The sequence below is a fragment of the Rhinoraja longicauda genome, chromosome 30 (assembly GCF_053455715.1).
Source record: "Rhinoraja longicauda isolate Sanriku21f chromosome 30, sRhiLon1.1, whole genome shotgun sequence".
Lineage (NCBI taxonomy): Eukaryota > Metazoa > Chordata > Chondrichthyes > Rajiformes > Arhynchobatidae > Rhinoraja > Rhinoraja longicauda.
Window position 1 is genome coordinate 29,409,638 of NC_135982.1, and position 25,132 is coordinate 29,434,769.

The window sequence follows — 25,132 nt, forward strand, 5'->3', positions numbered from 1 at the left end:
TGTGGGAGGAAACCGGAGCACCCGGAGAAATCCCACGCAGGTCACGGGGAGAATGTACAAACTCTGTACAGACAGCACCTGTAGACAGGATAGAACCTTGGTCTCTGGCGCTGTAAGGCAGTGACTCTACCACTGTGCCACCCAAAGGTTACGAACATCTGGTTTACAAACAGCCCAGGCATATGAACAATGTGGGCAGCGCCGTGTCGCAGCGGTGGAGTTTGTGCCAGAGACCCGGGTTCCATCCTGACTACGGGTGCTGTCTGTATGGAGTTTGTACGTTCTCCCTGTGACCACGTGGGTTTTCTACAGGTGCACTGGTTTCATCCCACACTGCAAAGATATACATGTGCAGACTCAGTGGGCAGAAGGGCCTCTTTCCGCGCTGTATCTCTAAACTAAAGAGTATGGATGGAGTTACCAGCTGCCATGGGGCTACAGGCATCTTCTGCTGCCCGGAACTCTGTTCATCTAGAGAACCATCCATGCTACGACAAGGTTGTTGGAACGACCCCCTCTATAATGTGAGGTGATTAAAACCAGTAACCTGAATCCCAAGGCACAGAAACACAAACAGTTCATGATTCTGCTTCAAGAGTTGATTGAGTGGAGACTGCACTTTGTTTCCTCTTAATGATACTTTTATTGCACACTGGCAGTTACCTTGAGAGGCAAATGATATTAGTTTCACAACACACTCCATCCCTTCCTATTGCAACCACTGTTAACATCAATGGTAAATCACCTGGGGCTCTGGAGAGCTGCGAAGATCAATCCTGTCCACCCAGACCAATATGGTACAGCAGAGTGTAAATGAACATATCCATCCAGAAAACACTTGTATATCATTGACTGAAGGCTTTATAGACTTTTTCTATTACTTTCTAAACAACGTTGGTAAGTAAATTTTGTTAAAGACCAAATGGTTCATTGTTTCCAGCCTGAACTCAGAGAACAAACGACAGAACAAAGAAGTCACACATCAAAGACCACTGGTGACAGGAACTCACCAGAGTTGGACGTACAGTAGTCTTCCAAATCATTTATCAAATCAATTTTACTGACAGAATGAACATGCAAGTTAGTTCAAGGAGGCTTCAGCTTCCAATGTAGACCCTTCGATGCCTCAATTCACAAACGTATGATCTGGGCTTAGTAGGACAGTTCATTGAAATTTGGACCCCAGTTTGGTTTTTGGATTTGCTTTAAACCAAGGTTTTATAGTGGAGTGAAGAGGCTTTGCAAAGGCTGCCTGCCATGGATGGACGTGATGCAAGATCATGTTCACTCGGCTATGGCCCAATGCAGGAGAGCAGGGGACCATTCCCCTGGAATATTCTCAGCATGTGGGGATATCGTTCTGGGGGATTTCAAACCCTGAGTAAATACTATTGCTATAGCTTTCAAACCGTCAATATTTACATGTTGTACAAGGTGTCAGTAGCTGAGTGCTGGCACAGATACAGTGAGAAAAGTACCTTGTTCTGTGCTGTAAACATACACTTACATGATTCTAAAAACAACACCACTAAATCCCAAATTATCATGCAGCATTCTAAAGGTTGCCCTTTGTGGAGATCAGAAATGTTTCTAACGACTGATATTTTACACCTTAAAACACAGAAAAGAAAAAAATCTCAGACCTAGGTTCAAAGTCAGCAGAAAAATAATGTGCACACAATTGTGAAAATGCTGAGAGTTGGAACTCTGCAATTCCTGCCCTCCAACACAAGACTGATGCAATGTTCGATCTGGGGGGTGGGGTGGGGGGGGGAGGGGAGGGGAGGAACGATTGGAACAGCCTTTATATTCTTACCCATTTGTTTGTTCATAATTATTTTTAAAACAGCTGAATACTCTTTCAATCATTCGCTGCAGGTAAATTTGATGTGAAAAATATTTTGAAATGTGAATGTTAAAAAGTAGGCTTGATCATGTGCAGTGCTTCCATCTTCTTAACTACAATGATGTGGAGACTGTTGAACAAATTCCACACACACACACACAACAAAGAAGAGTATGAAAGGGGTTCTGCTCTTTCTAATGTTTGCAACCAATAGTGCAAAGTGTTGGTGAAAGCCTGAGCTATGTTGGATGTCCCAGCAGACAAGGTCAGACCTCGCTCGGGCTGGTTTTGTAAGCTCAACAATATTGGGAGAACAAGGGTAGCAATTATTGGGGTCTGTGCTACATTGCAGGTGATTTGGTAAATCAGTCAGTCGCCATCTTTCAGCCTAGAACAGGAATACTGACACCAAACAGTTGAATAACATGAATGAAACATACATTCAAAGGTTGAAGGAGAATCACTGAGTTGTGAAGATTACAAGTTCCAACCGACAAAGATCTTTATTTTCCCACATCCCCCTGCTCCAAACTATTTTCCTATACGACTGAAGAGGTTTCAGCCCTGCACCTTCCCCATGTGTAAGTCAGTATTTACAATGGAAGAGTGATCCACCACGATTAGCTCACTGCCCCTTAAAACGGGAAGAAAGTGGCCAGAGGTGAGAAAGACCGTGTCTGTAACCACCAGGGTTTCCACTGACTGTGATCCAGTCACCTCTGACAGAAAGTGCATATGGGTGAATATCACCTCAAGTCCCAGTTCAGTAACATGCTCCCACAACTAGTCTGATATCCAGTGTCCAGGCCCCCACACCAGGATTGGCCGTCTGGGCAGCCAGCGCCCATGGAGCCGTTCCACAGTCTGGTCGGTGCGGGAGGTGGGGGTCAAGGACAGAGTGGGAAAGTCAAGAGGAAATAATTCAACATTCCCTTCTCTCCAAAGCACGGGGCTGACAGTCCAGGTGGAAATAAAAGACAAGGAATAAGAAAGAAAACTAAACTCTGGCACAAGACACCTCACCACCCCTCGTCTGACCCTTGCCCAGTGCACCGACCCCTTAGACCAACCACATGCAGAGGTGCTGGTGTGGGAGCAGTGCCCGAGAATGTGTTCATGTCCTTGTACCGAGCACACTGGAGAGTGCATCTTCCCCATTACCGAGCCCCTTGGAGCTGCAGGGCACAGGCCCATATCCCCAGTGGTCTCGCTCTACAAACACACGCATCCTGGCTGCACTACAGCGTCAGAGGGATCTGCCAGATCAGCAACATGTTCTCACGGTCTGTGTACACAGTGGGTTTGAGGTCTCTGCTGAAGTTCTGGTAGCCCCTGCCTCCAGAGGCAATGGCCACCGAGCTGACCTTCTCCCTCCTGACCGCCTCACGGGTGGAAGACCTGCTCCGCACCCACACGTCTGGATCGTCCACGATCTCGTAGATGGAGCCGTCCTCCACGCCATGCTCTGTGGATGTCCCAGTGGCCTGAACCTCGTCCTCCCGAGCAGACAACAGGTGGCCGGGCAGGTGCGAGGTGGAGTGCAGATTGTAGCACAGAGAGATGCCCTGCTTCTTATCCTGATGCAGATCCTGAACGGGGTCCTGAGAGGAATGGTCATCTTTGCTGTCGACCTCTGGGCAGACGTGCACGTCCTCAGTAGATTCACTCTTCAATAAGTCCAAGTCCAGCGAGCCAATGGTGGGGATGAGAAAGTCCACAGGTCCACAGTGGGCATTTAACGAGATCATCCCCTTCCCTAGGAGATGGACAGATGGGACACCATCACTGACCGAATGAATCAACAAAGGTAGAACCACACGCATTTCATTGCCCCCTCTCATCTCCAATACTCCCTGTGAACCAAAGGTAGTGAAGAGTATTTGTTGTGTGCTATGCAGTCAGCTGAGGGATTATACATGGTTACCATTGAGCCGTCCACAGTGTACTGATACAGGATAAAAGGAAAGTAAGAAATGCTGCTGTAGAAGAGATTTAAACAAGTGGAGTTAAAGTCACACCTCCAGATTCAGGGACAGTTTCTTTCCAGTTATCATCATGCGACTGGATCCTATCACAGCTGGAGGGCAATCCTGAACTGCTGTCTACCTCACTGGAGACCTTGGGAGTATCTTTAATTGGACTTTAGTGGCTCTAATTTGCACTAAACGTTGTTCCCTTTTATCCTGTATCTGCACAGTGTGGATGGCTGGATTGTAATAATCTATAGGCTTTAGCACGCAACAAAAGCTTGTTGCTGTACCTCGGTACACGTGACAATAAACTAAACCATTGTAATACACAGGAAGGAATTGCAGATGCTGATTTACACCAAAGATAAACACAAAATGCTGGAGTAACTCAGCATTTCGTCACCCGTTCCTTCTCTCCAGGGACGCTGCCTGCCACGCTGAGTTACTCCAGCATTTCGTGTCTAACTTCGATTGTAATGTCCACTGTTGAGCAGCACAGAAAGAGTCAGCTGGCTGGGGCATCATCTTGCATCTTGGTAGCTGTCAGGTGTCAACTAATGCCATGCATGAAGTTGGATTAAAGTTGTTCCATTACTAAGGGATCGCTGAACTCTAACGTTAACTGCTCTGACTCTGCAGATGGTCCTGCCCTGTGGAACACACATCCAGCACATTGTGTTATTGTATTTCCTGTGATGGGGTTTCACGAGGTTCGCTCCCCATGGTTATGGTTTAAGTGGCCATGTGGTCCATTCTTGGGTTCAGTCTACTACTGTTACAAGGCTAGTCTTGCAGTGGAAAATAAACACAGAGTTCCAAGATTTTCTATTGAAAAGAATTGTTTTTACCTGTAACTTTTGGAATTCCTTCAAGTTTTGGAACTGGTAAAGAAACTAAAATTCCTTCATTGGTTCCAACCCAGAGCATTCCTTGGCAAACCAGCAAACACGTCACCAAAATGTTCCTTGGGCCTAGACAGGAGAAACAGGAAGGTGGACAATCAATGTAGACCAATGCAGACACTTTTACAGGGGAAGGATGATTTAATGGTCCTCATTTGTCTGTCCTCAATGTTTAAAGAGATCCATGATACACAATGTTCTCCTTCTGGACTTTATCCAATTTCAGACTCTTCAATAAGTAAAATAAATTTACTTTCTGTGGTAATGAATTCCAGATTCACCATATTTCTGATTTCCAACATGTGCATTATGTTGCATCTCAGTTCACCAGTGTTTTTATTCCCACTCTTCTGTTTCCTTCACTTCCAGCTACCTACATATCCTCTGAATAGGGCGGCACGGTGGCGCAGCGGTAGAGTTGCTGCCTTACAGCGAATGCAGCGCCGGAAACTCAGGTTCGCGCCGGAGACTCAGGTTCGATCCTGACTACGGGCGCCGTCTGTATGGAGTTTGTACGTTCTCCCCGTGACCTGCGTGGGTTTTCTCCGAGATCTTCGGTTTCCTCCCACACTCCAAAGACGTACAGGTATGTAGGTTAATTGACTGGGAAAATGTTAAAAAATTGTCCCTAGTGTGTGTAGGATAGTGTTAATGTGCGGGGCGGCGCGGACTCGGTGGGCCGAAGGGCCTGTTTCCGCGCTGTATCTCTAAAATCTAAATCTAAATCTAGGTCAACTGCCTCCAGCCAACATCCCCCATCTGCAGTACCCCAGCCAATGGCATTATTGCCTCGCCTGGCGTCCACAAAGATATTCCCAAGATGTTCTTGCCCTCTGCTACTCAAAATACATTTGAGTTCAAATGGCAAGTTGGATAAGGGTTCCTAAAAGAATTGTCCAAAGTAGGTTAGTTAGTTTAGTTCACGCGTACTGAGGTACAGTGAAAAGCTTTTGTTGCGTGTTAACTAGTCGGCGGAAAGACAATACATGATTACAAGCGAGCCAGTGTTCAGATACATTAAGGGGAAAAGAAGAGCAAGCGAGCCAGGGGTTATAGGGAGAAGGCAGGAGAATGGGGTTGAGAGGGAGAGATAGGTCAGCCAGGATTGAACGGTAGAGTAGACTTGATGGGCCGAATGGCTTAAATCTGCTCCTAGAACCTATGAGGCTCAGGCATTGTGATCTCTTTACCGGCAGTGAAGAGGCCGTTGCGTGGAACAACGTTGATTTCCTGCAAATGTTCCAGGGTTTCCGTGTGGAATAATCTGATGGAAGAGCCTGCGGAGAAGGCCATCCAAACGCCACCTCCAGCCTTGACCATCTGGGTCACACTGACCGCTTCATCTGGATGCGCATCCAAGCACTGCCAACAGAAGCAGAGGGTCAACTTTCATTAAAAGCTAAGGAACCTCCTGAGAGTAGAAACCAGTCAATTGTTGCAAGCACTAAACACGCAATTATGGGAACACATTGAACTTTGCTTCGGAAATTCAGTCCCAAAGGCGTCAAAAAAAAAAGATTGTCAGAAACAGTTCTATATTACAGTGTGGTATAAGTCAGCACACAAAGCTGAGAAAGCTGCCATAACACCACACTCTCGCCACTGTTTACAAACCATACCAAACAGGTCAACTTTAATTTTCATCGAAACAGAAAATTAGAGAGGACTCCAGAGTATTATTAATTCCAATATTTCTTCTAGGTTTATCTAGCACAGGCAGAAGGGCAGAATGTCACCCTTGGTTACTGATGCTACAGAAGGTTCTGCAGTATCAGTGGACAATGTACTGTCAATGTTGCATTCCACTTGGTGAGTAGAGGACTATGCAAAGCCCAGGTGGCACTGCCATGTGTTCTGGCACCAGCAAGCCAAGAAGAACTACTTGTCTTTTTATTCCAGATACAACAAATCACAGATTTAACCTTGAGCAACCGGCAGCAAAATGCCACGGTGAGATTGTCTGGTGGCCAACCAGCACTGACTCCACCGTACCAGCTACACCCAGGAGGAGATCTCCATTTGTACAGCTTCGTCTCATATAGGGAAGGAACAGCAGATGCTGGTTTTAACTGAAGATAGACACATAAAGCTGGACCACAGGCAACAGGTGCAGGAGTAGGCCATTCGGCCCTTCAAGCCAGCACCACCATTCAATGTGATCATGGCTGATCAATCACAATCTGTACCCCGTTCCTGCCTTCTCCCCATACCCCCTGACTCCGCTATCTTTAAGAGCTCTATCTAACTCTCTCTTGAAAGCATCCAGAGAATTGGCCTCTACTGCCTTCTGAGGCAGAGAATTCCACAGATTTACAGTTGTTCCTCATCTCCGTTCTAAATGGCCTACCCCTTATTCTTAAACTGTGGCCCCTGGTTCTGGACTTCCCCAACATTGGGAACATGTTTCCTGCTGGAGTAACTCAGCGGGACGGGCAGCATCTCTGGAGAGAAGGAATGGATGACGTTTTGGGTCGAGACCCTTCTTCCAGTCTGAAGAAGGGTCTGGACCCGAAACGTCACCCATACTAAACTGTTCTGCTGAGTTACTCCAGCTTTTTGCGTCTATCTTTGGTATAAGTGTAGCTTGGATACCACTGGAACCAAGGGCCACGAGCAGAGAAGGGATAAACTTTGCCTGTTTCTCTGCCGAGAACCTGAGAAATGGATCTTTGTCTTCTGGATGTAATGCTGCTTTCCTGAGGAACCTGATGGGACCCCTCACGTACAGCAATCTGACAAAGACCTCCATGTAGGCAGATGCAATCAGTTTAGCTTGGCAGCATGTTTGGCACAGACAGTGGGCTGAAGGGCCTCTTCCTGTGCTGTACTCTGCTAAACAGGACAGGGGAAAGACAAGGAAATTTAACTCCTTGAACAGATTTACATGGTGAAAAACCAGCAAGAAACAGGCTCACCTGAAGATAAAGATGTTTTAGTTTAGTCTGGTTTATTGTCACATGTATCGATGTAAGTGAAAAGCTTTTGTTGCGTGCTAACCAGAACCAGTGTGCGGCACGGTGGCGCAGCGGTAGAGTTGCTGCCTCACAGCGCCAGAGACCCGGGTTCAATCCTGACTATGGGTGCTGTCTGTACGGAGTTTGTACGTTCTCCCTATGACCTGTGTGGGTTTTCTCAGAGATCTTCATTTTTCTCCCACACTCCAAAGACGTACAGGTTTGTAGGTTAATTGGCTTGGTGTAAATGTAAATTGTCCCTAGTGTGCGCAGGTTAATGTTAGTGTGTGGGGATCGCTGGTCGGTGCGGACTCGGTGGGCCAAAGGGCCTGTTTCCGCGCTGTATTAACTAAACTAAAAAAAATACATGACCACAATTGAGCCATCCAGTGTACAGATAAATGGAATAACCTTTGGTGCTCAACAGAACTGTGATGTCACCTGGGCTGATCACACGAGACTGGGGAATCTTACCCACAGTAGGGGAATAGAGAACCACAGGACATAAGTTAAAGGAGAATGTGGGGAAAGATTTAACTGGAAGGTAACTTTTTCATGCAAAGAGTGGTAGGTGTATGGAATGAGCTCCTGGAGGAGGTAGTTGAGGCAGGGACTATCACAAAGTTTAAGAAACTTTTAGACAGTTACATGGATAGGACAGGTTTAGAAGGATATGGGCCAATTGCAGGCTGGTGGGACTGGGATAGGTGGGACATGTGGGCAAGTTGGGCCGAAGGGCCTGTCTCCACATTCTAAGTCCAAGCGTAGACAGAAGACAAGCAGGCACACCAAGAATGATCCCATTCGCTTCATCTACATGAGGCAATTACACAAATGGCAGAAACACAATACATCCCCAGGACTAAGAGGACCATTTCCCATGTTCTTGGCAGCGAGAAATAGAAAACCCTCCCAATCAATAGAAAGGCAGTTCACTGCAGACTCTTCATTAATAGGTGTCACTCGTGATCGAGTTAGCACCACTTTGTAATGGCAAACTCAGACCCCATTAACATCATCAAACGTTACCTTGCGATTTAAATCAGGCCTCCCCCCCATATTCCAACACAGCGACTCTTGAATCACATGCACACTGCAGACAGATTCCTCTTGTACAACTGGCAGCTTGGCCATTGACTACAACATAAAACTGTAATGCATTCATTTACTCCAGAAGTAACATGGACATTACTGTAATTGGCAGCAATGCTCTGTGGACAAGGCTTTTATAATTCAAAAGAAAATCAATGGGAATAATTACTGAATGTCAAACAAACTCCAAATCACACAGCCACATTCGAGATTCACAAGTACATCAGTGGCATCGACACTTCGCGTCTTATTGAGTGCACACAGTGGCGCAGCGGTAGAGTTGCTGCCTCACAGCGCCAGAGTCCCGGGTTCGATCCCGACTACGGATACTGTCTGTACGAAGTTTGTACGCTCTCCCCGTGACCTGCATGGGTTTTCACCAGGAGCTCTGGTTTCCTCCCACACTCCAAAGACGTGCAGGTTTGTAGGTTAATTAGCTTGGTGAAATTGTAAATTGTCCCTAGAAGGTGTAGGATAGTGTTAGCATGCGGAGATCGCTGGTCGGCGTGGACTGGGTGGGCTGAAGGGTCTATTTCCGCGCTGTATCTCTAAACTCCAAAACTATTCAAGATCCCAGTTGCATGCGCCCTCAAATGTGAAACATTCTCTTCTCAAATATGGTGGCTACAGGATTGGCTACAGCATCATAAGTTCATAAGACAGGTGTAGAATTCGGCCATTTGGTCCGTACCTGCTTTGCCATTCAATCACAGCTGACCCTGTTCTCCTGCCTTCCCCCGGTAACCTTTGACGCCAAAGAACCTATCAATCTCCGCTTTTAAAATACCCAAAGACTTGGCCTCCACAGCCATCTGTGGCCCTGAATTCCATAGATTCAACGCCCTCTATCCTTGGCTCAGAAATTGAGTCAGCCATGATTCTCGCCTCGTGTTCTTCACTCTCAGCTCTACAGATTTCTCTGGAATTTACATTTAGCTCTTAGGGCTAACGGAATCAAGGGATATGGGGAGAAAAGCAGGAACAGGGTACTGATTGTGGATGATCAGCCATGATCATATTGAATGGCGGTGCTGGCTCGAAGGGCTGAATGGCCCACTCCTGCACATATTTTCTGTTTCTATGAAACAACTCCTGACCAGGAAGGGATTAAGCTTTAGCTGTAACGCTTTCGTTCGTAGAATAGTTTTTTTTGCCATTAAGTTTGAGTTAGATGTCATGAACAGCTTCCTTTAGACTTCAGAGGTACAGCGTGGAAACAGGCCCTTCAGGTCCACAACAACCAGCTTCACCCCGTACACCAGCACTATCCAACACACGGGGGACAATTTGCAGAATCCAATTAACCTACAAACCTGTCAGTCTGAAGAAGGGTCCTAAACCGAAACATCACCCATCCTTTTTCTCCGGAGATGCAGCCTGTCCCGCTGAGTTACTCCATCACTTTGTGTCTATCTTCGGTATAAACCAGCATCTGCATTCCTTTCCACATAACCTACAGACCTGTACGTCTTTGGTGTGGGAGGAAACCGGCGCACACGGGGAAACCCCACGCTGTCACGGGGAGAAGGTACAAACTCCGTACAGACAGCACTCATGGTCAGGATGGAACCCTGGGCTCTGGCGCTGTGAGGCAGCAGCTCTACCCACTGCGCCACCGTGCTGCCCTCAGAGTAATCCAAAGGCAACCCATGCTGACGGGACCCTACTCAATAAGGATCTTAGTCAGAATCAGTGTCCAGATAAGCAAGGGGAAAAAAAACAGACACGCAGATATACAACACAAATATACAACACGCAGATATACAACACAAATATACAACACGCAGATATACAACACAAATATACAACACGCAGATATACAACACAAATATACAACACGCAGATATACAACACAAATATACAACACGCAGATATACAACACAAATATACAACACGCAGATATACAACACGCAGATATACAACACAAATATACAACACGCAGATATACAACACAAATATACAACACGCAGATATACAACACAAATATACAACACAAATATACAACACGCAGATATACAACACAAATATACAACTTCCAGCCAAGGCTGGCGAATTCTGAAACTCTACGCAGAACTATTCTGATTTTTTAAAAAAATTATACGAAGATGATGGAAATGCAGATCCAGACTTGCAAACATCACTAACTCTTGCGGTTCACTGCTGACAGATGTGTCGGCCGATACGGTCTACTCTGTTCCTTGGGAATAACATGCTCGCTGGAATAAACCAGCTGAGATGAAGGATAACCTTCCCCTCCCTTATCCCCAACCACCAGGGCTCAGGCAAGTTGCTCGGCAATCTGCAGCTGCCAGTAATTCCAAGCTGCATCAGGCTGAGGGAAAGGAAATCAAGCTAAATATCAAATGCAAGTTTCAGAGCAGAAAAATTAATTCTACAAATCAGGTAATTTGCAGCTTGAGAGGAACAACCAAGATCTCAGGTTGGCAACAGCATTCAGCAAGTGCCTGCAGCAGATTAGAGTCATGCAGCAGATTAGTCATGCAGCAGATTAGAGTCATGCAGCAGATTAGAGTCATGCAGCAGATTAGAGTCATGCAGCAGATTAGAGTCATGCAGCAGATTAGAGTCATGCAGCAGATTAGAGTCATGCAGCAGATTAGAGTCATGCAGCAGATTAGAGTCATGCAGCAGATTAGAGTCATGCAGCAGATTAGAGTCATGCAGCAGATTGGACTCATGCAGCAGATTAGAGTCATGTAGCAGATTAGAGTCATGCAGCAGTACTAAACTAAAACACTGTCCTCAACCCAACTCTCCCATGCCAACCAAGATGGCCCATCTGTGCAAGTCCCACCTGCCCATCTTTGGACCATTTCCCTCAAACCTTTATTGTCCAAGTACCTGTCCAAACATCTTTTAAATGTTGAGAGAGTACCTGCATCATCTACCTCCTCCGGCAGCACGTGCCAGACACCCACCACCCTTGGAAAGGTTCCTTTTACATCTTTCCCCTCCCACCTTAAACCTATGTCCTCTGGTCCTCCATTCCCCTTCTCTGGGCAAGAGACTCTGGGTATCTACCTGATCTATTCCAAAATGAACACGTTACTAATTTCATGGCTATTTGAGTTGCTAAGATGTGTTGTTTTCATTACGTTGGTGCATCCGTAGCTGCAGAATAATTCAGTGTGTGCCGAGCCTGTGAAAGGGGCTGTATAAATACAGACCTTTACATACAATCTCAGCACAGAAGTGCGTGTGGCATTAGGCAGGACCACGCCACTGCCCTCAGTGAGGAGGGGACCGCGGGTTCTTTGGCCCAGCCTTGGCCTTGCAGGGGGAGTATTGAGACCACTCCTTGCTGGAGATGTTCGTTTGGCAGTGAGTAAGCAAGTCGGCTTGTTGGTGGCACCGTATGTTTGACGAGAACCTCCTGTGGGAGACAGCAACTAGGCTAATATAAACAATCTTCAGATGGAAGATAGACACAAAATGCTGGAGTAACTCAGCAGGTCAGGCAGCATCTCTGGAGACAAGGAATGGGTGAAGTTTTCGGGTCGAGACCCTTCTTCAGACCCGAAACGTCACCCATTCCTTCTCTCCAGAGATGCTGCCTGTCCCGCTGAGTTATTCCAGCATTTTGTGTCTATCTTCTGTTTAAACCAGTTCCTCCCCACACAATCTGCAGATGGAGCCTCACAGTGCCAAGGAGTGAAATGTGGCTAGTGGCAAGGAGGAAAATACCAACTCGGCTGCCTTCTGAGTGTAACTGTGAGCCAGCCATCAGTGTACTTCATTATGTTATGTGGATCAAATCCCAGAAGATGCAGATCAAAACTTTAAGAAAACTCTTACAGAATTTATTTTTCCTCAAAGGCGTTGAAATAGGTCACTGGAGCGTAAAACTGAATTCAGGGTGTAATGTGGGGCAATGCTGAGAATGGAGCTGAGCAATAAGGCAGAGAGACCAAGGTTTAATGGACTTTTCTCATATAGAAAGTGCTGTTGTTGTTGTTGTTGTTAAGTCCACAGTGAGGAATCAATCGCGTGGCATACCAAAGGCTCGAGAGTTAGGCAACAGTGCCCCTTTAAGGTGGAATGAATGAAAGTAAGTTGTGCCAAGAGGAGTTGCCTGAATACTCTGGTGCGGGAGCAGGGATCAACATCTGCCAGTTCAATCTCCTGCTGCTCATGGGAGCAGCTAAATCTACTCGTGCTTCGTGTGGCTTTCAGAAAAGATTCTCACAGAAATTAATCAAAGATCATTTTCTGCAGCACATTCTCCTTCCCACTTTGTGATGCAAATGTCTCCAGCTTCGCACAGCTAATATGCATTTTTAATGCGGTTTTCTTTCCCCCTCGCAAAGTCTTAAGAGATCACATCATTTAAAAATAATGCATTTAAAAAATGGTCCTGTATCGCCAAGGATACGAGTTTAGAGGCTCCAGCTGTGTAAAGATGTTACTAGTTGTCAGAGCCCAACAAAGGGTATTGGTGCACGTGTGGAACAGTGCTATCTACAGTAGACACACATTTGTGTTTCGGAACAAAACTGCAGATGCTGGTTAAAATCGACAATAGGCACAAAATGCCGGAGTAGTCTGGAGAATGGTCTCGACTGGAAACGTCACCCATTCCTTCTCTCCCGAGATGCTGCCTGACCCGCTGAGTTACTCCAGCATTTTGTGTCTACCACACATTTGTGTTTCAATCTCATAAGTGAGTGAGCTTGCAGCCAACAGATATTTACCAGCAGATTGATCAAATAAAGCACACACGTTCTCTTCTCTCTACACCTCATCTACTCTGTTCCCACCCTGGTCCCAGCTTGCAATAGTTCCTTTTGTGTTCAAAGTTGCAAACGCACCACCCTACATAATCTGTAGAGAGATACAGCAGATGCTGGAGTATCTCACCAATGATAGACACAGAGTGCTGGAGTAACTCAGCGGGACAGGCAGCATCTCTGGAGAGAAGGAATGGGGCGATGTTTCAGGTCGAGACCCTTCTTCTGAAGATGCTGCTGAATTACTCCAGCTTTGTGTCTATCCTACATAATCAGACTCCTCCTAATGAACCTCAAGCATCAGTTTACAACGTTCCCCATCGAGTGCTGAAGATCACAGACATCCTTTCTTCCCATCCAGCTTGTTATTGTTCCCACGACAAATTATTGCCGAATTATCCATTACATCTCCACGCCCACGCTCATCAACCTCAGCGGCATTATCCCAAGCATCAGGCAGCTTTAACAGTAGATTTGCTACATGCTACGAGGAGAATGGAAGTTAGACAGAGTGCTGGGGTACCTCAGCGGGCTAGGCAGCATCTCTATACAACCATGACCTTTTTCTTCCAGAGATGCTGCCTGACCCGCTGCGTAACTCCAGCACTTTTTGTCTACCTTCAGTATAAACAAGCACCTGCAGTTCCTTCCTACGCATAAGGAGAATGAAAATAACCAACTGCTATCGACCGCACAATGCAGCCCAAGAAGGGTCTCAGACCTGAAACTTTACCTCTGATTCTCACTCCACAGATATCATCAGGATTAACCATTACCAGCAAAATTATAACATGGCCATTTAATTGTTGAAACAAAAAACTGCAGATGCTGGTTAGGGTGGTACAGTTGCTGCCTCTCACCACCAGAGACCCGGGTTCAATCCTGACTACAGGTGCTGTCTGTGTGGAGTTTGCACCTTCTCCCTGTGACCACTTAGGTTTTCTCCAACATCGCGAAGGCGTGCGGGTTTGTAGGTTAACGGGTTTCTGTACATTGCCCTTAGTGTGTCGGGAGTGGGAAAGTGGTATAACATAGCACTAGAGTGAACGGGTGACCGATGGTCAGTGTGTCCACAGGGCCTGTTCCCACGCTGTATCTCTAAACTACAGCGAGGAAAACAAAATGCAGATGCTGGTTAAAATCGGTGGAGTAACTCAGCGGGCCAGGCAGCATCTCGGGAGAGAAGGAATGGGTGACGTTTCGGGTCGAGATCCTTCTTCAGTCTGAAGAAGAGTCTCGACCCGAAACGTCACCCATTTCTTCGAATAAGATGAGCTTCAGGGCATCTAGTTTTAGATCAAACACCTACAGTTACGAGCGGGAATGGAGGTCTCAGGAACAGGGTCAAGGGGTCTCTGACATTGTTGCAGCCATAGCTTCCAGGGCCAGAGTCCCCCAGTGCCTGGCAGCAACACCAGTGATCATACCCCCGCACTGCAGCAACGCCAGTGATCATACCCCCCTACTGCAGCAACGCCAGTGATCATACCCCCGCACTGCAGCAACGCCAGTGATCATACCCCCCTACTGCAGCAACGCCAGTGATCATACCCCCGCACTGCAGCAACGCCAGTGATCATACCCCCGCACTGCAGCAACGCCAGTGATCATACCCCCCCACTGCAGCAACGCCAGTGATCATACCCCCGCACTGCAGCAACGCCAGTGATCATACCCCCGCATTGCAGCAACGCCAGTGATCATACCCCCCCACTGCAGCAACGCCAGTGATCATACCCCCGCACTGCAGCAACGCCAGTGATCATACCCCCGCACTGCAGCAACGCCAGTGATCATACCCCCGCACTGCAGCAACGCCAGTGATCATACCCCCGCACTGCAGCAACGCCAGTGATCATACCCCCGCACTGCAGCAACGCCAGTGATCATACCCCCCCACTGCAGCAACGCCAGTGATCATACCCCCCCACTGCAGCAACGCCAGTGATCATACCCCCGCACTGCAGCAACGCCAGTGATCATACCCCCCCACTGCAGCAACGCCAGTGATCATACCCCCGCACTGCAACGCCAGTGATTATACCCCCGCACTGCAGCAACGCCAGTGATCATACCCCCCCACTGCAGCAACGCCAGTGATCATACCCCCGCACTGCAGCAACGCCAGTGATCATACCCCCGCAGTGCAGCAACGCCAGTGATCATACCCCCGCACTGCAGCAACGCCAGTGATCATACCCCCGCACTGCAGCGACGCCAGTGATCATACCCCCGCACTGCAGCAACGCCAGTGATCATACCCCCCCACTGCAGCAACGCCAGTGATCATACCCCCCCCGCACTGCAGCAACGCCAGTGATCATACCCCCCCTACTGCAGCAACGCCAGTGATCATACCCCCCTACTGCAGCAACGCCAGTGATCATACCCCCGCACTGCAGCAACACCAGTGATCATACCCCCCTACTGCAGCAACGCCAGTGATCATACCCCCCCTACTGCAGCACCTGTGATCATACCCGCGTACTGAAGTAACTGTGTGATCATACCCGCGTACTGAAGCACCGGTGTGATCATACCCGCGTACAGTAACACCTGTGATCATACCCGCGTGCTGAAGCAATGGACGTCGATCAGCGTGACCCGATTGCCACAGCCGGCCCACACAGTGTCGTCTACGGCCAACAATGAAACGATCGGAGATGAGCCAACTTTCACCGACCGGGGACAATCCCAGTCCCAACTCCCCTCTGGATGGAGAACAAGAGAAGGGAGAATTAGAACAGGGAGTGAGTCACAGAGTAATTTCAACAATCCAACCAACCAAAAATCAACACACTTGCTCAAACTTAACAATATCGTTCAAGTTAAGGTGCAAATCAATAGAACGATGTATGAAGGAACACCGAAGACAGACACAAAATGCTGGAGTAACTCAGCGGGCCAGGCAGCATCTCTGGAGAGAAGGAATGGGTGACGTTTCGGGTTGAGACCTCTTCAGTGTCTGAACGTCGCCTATTCCTTTCCCACAGAGATGCTACCTGTCCCGCTGAGTTACTCCAGCATTTTGTGTCTATCTTCAGTGTAAACCAGCATCTGTAGCTCCCTCCTGCACAAGGAAGATGGTGCGTGGTGCTTACCGGCCGATCTGCTGTACACCGCCACACTGCCATCCTGGAGCCCTGCAAACACCACAGCCAGCAGGTGCCTCAGGCACACGACAGCCACCCCCCCAGGGCTTTGGCACGTAAACAAAGGCTGGGTGGCCATGTCCATTCCACTGTAGCCCACCATGCTGGAACAGAGAGAGATCCATTACCCCTGGCTCCCACTAGCAAACAGAGAGAGATCCATTACCCCTGGCTCCCACTGGCAAACAGAGAGATCCATTACCCCTGGATCCCACTGGCAAACAGAGAGAGATCCATTACCCCTGGATCCCACTGGCAAACAGAGAGAGATCCATTACCCCTGGATCCCACTGGCAAACAGAGAGAGATCCATTACCCCTGGCTCCCACTGGCAAACAGAGAGAGATCCATTACCCCTGGATCCCACTGGCAAACAGAGAGATCCATTACCCCTGGCTCCCACTGGCAAACAGAGAGATCCATTACCCCTGGCTCCCACTGGCAATGCCTCACAATCGGACAAGTTATGGTGGAGGGAATGTTGAACAAAGCATGAAGCTGAAGAGGTTCTCCTCCTCCTCTCTCCACTGAGGGTCCTACAACATCCTCTTGCTGCTCACCCTCTGCAATTACGTTTCTTGCATATCTTTCATTCATTGGTCTTTATCTCTCTACACCATCGCCTATATCTCTCTCTATCTCTCTCTCTCTCTCATTTCCCTCATCCCTAACCTATCTGAAGAAGGGTCTTGACCCGAAACGTCACCCATTCCTTCTCTCCAGAGATGCTGAGTTACTCCAGCATTGCATCTATCTTCGGTTTAAACCAGCGCCTGCAGTTCCTTCCTGTGCATGAAGTTAACTTGCGCTACAGTCTGACAGCATTGTGGAGCAGCTCGATTTTTCTTTGCTATTCACACAGGGGATTATTTATTGCACATTGATAAATTTCCTTCATTCATGGAGGAGCATTTGACGGATGACTCTATTCACAGTAAATAACATTAAGATGCAGCTTTTATTTGTACATGACCTCCATTGAAAAACAACACAAGACATGGAGGCCATTGAAATTGTCTGATTTGCCAATTGATTGATTGCCAATGTTCTTTATCACTGCACAGTCTCTGGGGGCAGCTCCACACAGCCCTTCATCTCAGTGCGTTCAACACCGCCTGGGAGGCGATTGTTTGTGTTGGAACACTTCTGGAGCCTTGACAGTAGTTGTGTGCTCTACCGAAGGCTTGCCCATGGTGTCAGTCCCAGGGGAGTCCTAATTTAATTTGGAGATACAGCGTAGAAACAGGCCCTTCAGCCCACCGAGTGTACGCCATCCAGCGATCCCCGCATACTTACACTGCCCGACACACACTGGGGACAATGTTACATTCATACCAAGCCAATTAACCTACAAACCTGCACATCTATGGAGTGTGAGAGAAAACCGGAGCATCCTTAGGAAACCCACGCAGTCACGGGGAGAACGTGCAAACTCCGTAGTTGGGAATGACTCGGGTCTCTGGCGCTGCAAGGCCGCAAGTCCACCCGCTGCGCCACCGTGCAATCCTGAGGCCGCAAGTCCACCCGCTGCGCCACCGTGCAATCCTGACCTTCTATTGGCAGTGTGGAGCATGGACATTCAGTGCCACCCTTCCTACCGCCATCTCTCATGCTCATCTGTTTCCATAGCTCTCTCATCCCTAGACACGTATGTCACCAGCGCTGCTCATAAGCTGTAAGTTCTCGGAGCATAATTAGGCCATTCGGCCCATCAAGTCGACTGCACCATTCAATCACGGTTGATCCATCTTTCCCTCTCAACCCCATTCTCCTGCCTTCTCCCCATAACCCCCGACACCCGCACTAATCCCGCACAATCATGCACGGGCAGTCCACCCCAGAGACCACTGCTCCTGCCACAGGGGGGGATACTGCATGTAAACCATGCAAGGGTTCTAGCTACAAGACTTGGATGGTGTGGTCTGCAGCATTGGGGGGGCTCCTGGAACAGCTACGTACCTTACTGCATTCTCACATTTCTCAACAAGGGGGAGACCAGTGGAACCCCATCTCATCGCCCTCTCTCCCATTCCCACGAATATTGTTTCGTTTAGAGGTACATCGTGGAAACAGGCCCTTCTGCCCACTGAGTCCACACTCACCAGCGACCACCCAGATTTGCTCCAGATTCCAACATTTGCACTCCATGTAAACATTTTAGCCTTACTTTGTGCATTCTGTGTTAAACAGGGGCAGTCTTATCAGTAGTGAACTAATCACACTCATCAGTTAAAGCCAAATTACAACACAATGGAGATGAAAGTCTTGTTCTAAACGTCTGAAGGGTCCCAACCTGAAAAGTCACCTCTCCATTCCCTCCACAGATGCTGCATGACCCACTGAGTTACTCGAGCTCTTTGTCTTCCTCAAGATTCCAGCATCTGCAGTTCATGTGCCCAAACTAATCCATCGCCCATCTGCGTGCTAGTACGGAAATTACACAGCATCCGATTGTCATTTAGTTTCGTTTATTTTATCTTTCCTTATTCCCATCACTGTCTCAGTGACTGCTAATCAGTGCCTATATTTTTAATAAAGTTTTCTACACAAGCACATAGATTTCTACACAAAGAGTGTTGGAGAAATGTGGCACAGATTACCAGCAAAGTAAACATGAAGGTTTGCAACAGGATTAGATCACAGCGAGAACACTTAACAGAGGAAGGATAAAACTAAGCAGATCAGGGAAGTCCAAAATGCTGCAGCTTTGAAACTCTGATGCAAAATTAATGTCTTGGCTGCAATTGCTTAGTCTGGAGTTTCAAAGGAAGCGATCAAACTGTTTAAAACAAACCTTTGTTCAAAATGCCAAGAAATTTTACTCATACACTTGATAATTTCAAGTCTGGAGTTCAAATGTTTCCTACGTTACTATGTTATAATCTGACTGTGTCCTCAAAGATAGACTAGGAACTGCAGATGCCGATTCACCAAAAAAAGACACAAAGTGCTGGAGTAACTCAGCGGGTCAAGCAGCATCTCTGGAAGAACATGGATAGGTGACGTTTCAGGACACATGACCCAGGACACAGCAATGAACTAATTTCAAACTTTTCAGACTTCCCGACCTGAAACGTCACCAATCCATGTTCTATAGAGATGCTGCCTGACCCGCTGAGTGCTGGGGCATGCACACTGGGCTACAGAGAACAAGCAACAATGATGAGACTACACATATACAACCTTGTGCACTAATCAGAATGACAATCATAAATTGTGACATTCTTCAAAGGAAAGTGGGGAGAATAAAACAGGGTTAGTGGAGATGGGAGCTTAATTGGCTTCTGTAAATTGGCCATAGTGTGTAGGATAGAACTAGTGTACGGGGTGATCACTAGGCAACACAGATTCGGTGGACCCAAGGCCCCATTTCCACGCAGTATCTCTAAACTAAACTCTTACCTTCCATCCTGAAGTCCCAGAATGATAATTGGATTGTCTGCTGGTTTCTCCAGTGGACAATCAGTGTCCATTTCACTCCTGAGCTGTTGGGGGATGTACTCCATGCACAGGACCCCCGAGCTGACCTGGAAAGACTTGACCAGCCTGGGGGAGGATCGGTTCAGTGAGAAGAGGTCGACCTGCCCCTGACCCTGCTCACGCCCACTGCCGATCTACGGAGGACAGACAGAAACACAAGTCATCACTAAACTGCCCGAGGAGAAACCATGAGGTTTGAATGATCCCACATTCAGGGATATTTACTACATCCCACAGTGTTTACAATAACTTACCCACAGGTATCCCTGTGCCAGACAGGTGCTGGCAGTGGAAATCCCAAGTAGGGATGATTGTACGGGTGTGTGGAGAGCTGCCTCGGGCTGGGTGGAGAGACAAAGGTGGACAAGTGGTCAGTAGTTTCAATCCCATCAAAGATTTCCCAATTACTCTCCCTAGACTGGAGTCATTCTTATACCCCTGAGGTCATAAGGTCATAAGTGATAGGAGTAGAATTAGGCCACTCGGCCCATCAAATCTGCTCTGCCATTCAATCATGGCTGATCTATCTCTCCCTCCTAACCCCATTCTCCTGCCTTCTCCCCATAACCCCTGACACCCGTACTAATCAAGAATCTATATTTTTCTACCGTAAGAATATCCATAGATAGAGCCTCAGCATTCCTGGACCAGTCCAGCTGACCGTCCAGGTACACTCCAAGGCACTTGTACTCCCTGGTAAACTGCACATCCACACCCCTGATGGAGACAGGGACAGAGGTGGTCCTCTCCTCCAAAGCCCCACCACCTACTCTTTAGTCTTGTCGGTGTTGAGCTGGTGATTCAGCCCACAGCACTCAATAGGGTTGCCAACTGTCCCGTATTAGCCGGGACATCCCGTATTTTGGGCTAAATTAGTTTGTCCCGTACGGGACCGCCCTTGTCCTGTATTAGTAGGGTTGCCAACTTCCTCACTCCCAAATACGGGACAAAGGGTGACGTCACTGCCCCGGGCCCCACGTGACCTCACCCAGCCAGCGGCCATGTGCTCCCGCTCCACCCGGGCGGGTGGGGTCACGTGGGGCACGGGGCGGCGACGTCACCCTTTCTCCTTCCATTATTTGGGAGTGAGGAAGTTGGCAACACTAGCCCTCAACTAAGTCGTTTCATCAAGGACCACTGTGACCAACACCATGAACAACTGTGACCAGTCGACTCAATGACCACCATGGGTGGTCTTCAGACCCCACTTCACAGGGCAGCTCATACAGTTGACCACAACCAGATGAGTAAAATATTCCCTGCACCGAGAGGCAACAAACGGGTCTGAGAAGCCAGACACTGTAGACAAAGAAAGCTGCAATCAGCTTCCTTTATATTTGATTAAAGTATTTAGAAAATAAACGCAGTGTAATAGTTAACAGATGGTTTGATTCTTCCCTGCACTGGGACCCAGGTAGAAGTCACTCATGCAAATTACTGTTATTTATGCTGCAAGATAATTAAAAGCTGCAATTATCTGCTGCCATCAGTCACTACACAAAGCCCAGACATCTGCAGTTTGCTTCTGCCTGGTGTTTGGAATTAGGATAACATGATAAACACACATCTGCCAGTCCTGGTACATATAGTGCAGCCCAGGACCTGCTCAACACCCTCTGCTACAGGGCAAAGACCGACCGGCATTGATATGAACCTTGCTGACTGTACTGTGTACAGCCAAGCTACGGCGTCAGAAAACTGAAAGGGAGTGAGGAGAGACACAAGCACACAGTTTAAAGCAAACACAAGGGGTGACCAAGGGGTGACCAAGGGGTGACCAAGGGGTGGTCAGGTTTGTGTGGGGAGTCAGCCCCTGACTGGCAGGCCAGAAGCAAGAGGACTAGTTTCTTAACTCGTCGTTATCACTGCAGTCTTATCCACGCGAGGTGCATCCTCGACAACAGATGTCCAAGTCTAACTCCAGCCAGCTTCAGTTCATATCAGGTGTTCATAAGTTTTAGGAGCAGAATTAGGCCATTCGGCCCATCAAGTATACTCTGCCATTCAATCAAAGCTGATCTACCTTCCCCTCTCAACCCCATTCTGCTGCCTTCTCCCCACAACTCCTGACACCCATGCTAATCAAGAATCTATCAATCTCTGCCATTAAAATATCCATTGACTTGGCCTCCACCGCCATTCTGTGGCGATGAGTTCCTCAGATTCACCGCCCTTTGACTGAAGGTGTCGCCCGATGCAGGGGTCACGTCACCTTGGATCTCACTCCATGTTGGGCAGATCTGGACCTTGCTTACTGGATCATGTAGAGCTGAACTACAATGTCAGGAAACCTCCACACGTTAGCCAGGGTTAGTTATACTTAGGGTCGCCAACTGTCCCGTATTAGCCGGGACATCCCGTATTTTGGGCTAAATTAGTTTGTCCCGTACGGGACCGCCCTTGTCCCGTATTAGTAGGGTTGCCAACTTCCTCACTCCCAAATAAGGGACAAAGGGTGACGTCACCGCCTCGCGCCCCACGTGATCTCACCCAGCCAGCGGCCACGTACTCCCACTTCATCAATGGCGGCCGCCCGGGCCGGGAGCACATGGCCGCTGGCTGGGTGAGGTCACATGGGGCGCGAGGCGGTAACGTCACCCTTTGTCCTGTATTTGGGAGTGAGGAAGTTGGCAACCCTAGTTGTACTCCACAAACCACAGGGGGAATCTATCAAATAGTGAGCCAAGCTTCATGCTCCTGACCTCAACGTTTTATCTTGTGCATCCAAGATGTCACCCAAGCCCGGCGTCTCTCTGCGTGCCGGGCCCAGAAGTGGAACTGCAATCACTCATACAATCGCTCCACGCTTTTAAACCTCAACTCCAACAGCAGCATTTCTCATGTAGAAAAGGGTCCGAAGAAAGGTTTCGACCCGAAACGTCACCCATTACCTATTCCTTTTCTCCACAGATGCTGCCTGACCTGCTGAGTTACTCCAGCACTCTATGAAACATCACCTATCCATGTTCTCCACAGATGCTGCCTGACCCGCTGAGTTACTCCAGCACTCTGTGAAACGTCACAAATTTGAGGAAGGATATTCTTGCTATTGAGGGCGTGCAGCGTAGGTTTACTAGGTTAATTCCCAGAATGGCGGGACTGTCATATGTTGAAAGACTGGAGCGACTAGGCTTGTATACACTGGAATTTAGAAGGATGAAAGGAGATCTTATCGAAACGTATGATTATTAAGGGGTTGGACACGTTAGAGGCAGGAAACATGTTCCCAATGTTGGGGGAGTCCAGAGTGTTAAAACAAGTGAACGTTTTAATTGGAATATTTAATTGCATATTTATGTGATACTAATTTATTTTCATTTTCTGTAATAATTGAGCATTAGTAATTTTGGAATGCTTTGAATGATTCTGAATGTCAGATGATTAGAAGTGTACAAATATTTAACATTTGAAACTTGTTTATGAATGTTTGAAGTTGCATACTCCATTTCTCACTTTAGTCTCGTGCCCATTAGTAACGGGTCTTCCCGACATACAGCTGACGATGGACAAAGAGGAAGGAAGATCAATATCTCATGATATCAACGCCTTAATTGCAAGGAGGTAGAGTGTAAAGGAGAGGACGTTTCTGTTCAACTATAAAGGATATAAAGAAGATTATACCTTAAACACAAAATGCTGGAGTAACTCAGCAGGACAGGCAGCATCTCTGGAGAACATGGATAGGTGACGTTTCACAGAGTGCTGGAGTAAATCAGCGGGTCAGGCAGCATCTGTGGAGAACATGGATAGGTGACGGTACCTTTCTTCAGTTACGGCAAGAAATGTCACCCATTCCTTCTCTCCAGAGATGCTGCCTGACCTGCTGAGTTACTCCAGCATTTTGTGTCTAGCTGCAGTTCCTTCCTACATAAGATTATACCTTGGTTCACACAAAGAACTGCAGATGCTGGAATCTTGAGCAAAACACAAAGTGCTGGAGGAACTCAACAGGTCCAGCCACACTCTGGGTAGGGGTGCCAACCATCTCACTCCCAAATACGGGACAAGGTGACGTCACCGCCTCGCACCCCACATGACCTCATCCAGCCAGTCGTCACGTGCTCCCTTTCCATCAATGGCAGCCGCCTGGGCCGGGAGGCGGGTTGTCCGTTAGTCGAGCACACTCGGCCCTGCTCCCCGAACACTCTCCGTTAGCCTACACTGTCCCGGCCTAAAGCGGCCCGCGGACCAATACAGAACAAGGGCGGTCCCGTACGGGACAAACCACTTTAGCCCAAAATACGGGATGTCCCGGCTAACACGGGACAGTTGGCAACTCTAGCTCTAGGTCTCATGAGCAGTGGGCGATCCAGGCGAGCCCCAGGCTGCTGCAGGGCCTCCAGCCATCGCCTTCCATGGATGCCATGTCCCTCTCCTCTTTGCGGCTGATCCCAGGTCTAAGTTACTGTTGATTTTCCCCTCGGTCTAGTGAGACTATTTCTCCAACAAGACGAGATCAGAAAGGATGTCCCAATTTCCTTGTTCCCGTGCTCGGAATGAGCACAAATGATCCTTTGCACCATTGTCAGAGCGGGGAGACTTCTGGTGTCACTGCCCACAAATCTTCCTGACACTTTGCTACAAAAAGATATCAAAAACCCATTCATCTTATTTGCTTTCTGCTGCACCTCCTGCCTGCTAGCCTGCTGCACCTCCTGCCTGCTAGCCTGCTGCACCTCCTGCCTGCTAGCCTGCTGCCTGCTGCCTCCAGAGCTCCAGGTGCAGTCTGAGATGGACATCCATTTCACCGTCCCACACTGCCATTTCATCCATCCAAAAGCAAATCACAAATAAAAATGTATGTTTTAATAAGCCATCAGCCAAATGTTCCACTTAGCTTCCATCACCAAATTCACCTTGCAGCTTCCAATTAGTGATTAGCATTTAGATAACATTGGATTTCGGACTACTATGTGAAGATTGCTACATTTTATTCTTGAAAATCCGAAATATTGGAATCAAAAAGGCTTAGAATGAAGATCCATATA

At 47.9% G+C, this 25,132-nt stretch overlaps 1 protein-coding gene across 2 annotated transcripts in view; it reads right to left on the minus strand.

The window, feature by feature from the left end:
- Positions 1-573: 573 nt before the first annotated feature.
- Positions 574-25,132, minus strand: part of LOC144608179 (rho guanine nucleotide exchange factor 10-like protein) — a 109,590-nt gene continuing 85,031 nt past the window's right edge. The window contains exons 23-29 of one of the 2 annotated variants that reach the window (XM_078425686.1): positions 20,399-20,485; positions 20,067-20,278; positions 16,614-16,768; positions 16,081-16,223; positions 5,909-6,080; positions 4,665-4,787; positions 574-3,602 (exon numbers count right to left, since the gene is read on the minus strand). In XM_078425686.1, the coding sequence (XP_078281812.1) occupies positions 3,085-3,602; positions 4,665-4,787; positions 5,909-6,080; positions 16,081-16,223; positions 16,614-16,768; positions 20,067-20,278; positions 20,399-20,485 (1,410 nt within the window). In that variant the 3' untranslated portion in view covers positions 574-3,084. The remainder of the gene's footprint in view (positions 3,603-4,664; positions 4,788-5,908; positions 6,081-16,080; positions 16,224-16,613; positions 16,769-20,066; positions 20,279-20,398; positions 20,486-25,132) is intronic. The other variant, XM_078425687.1, reaches the window with a different exon arrangement.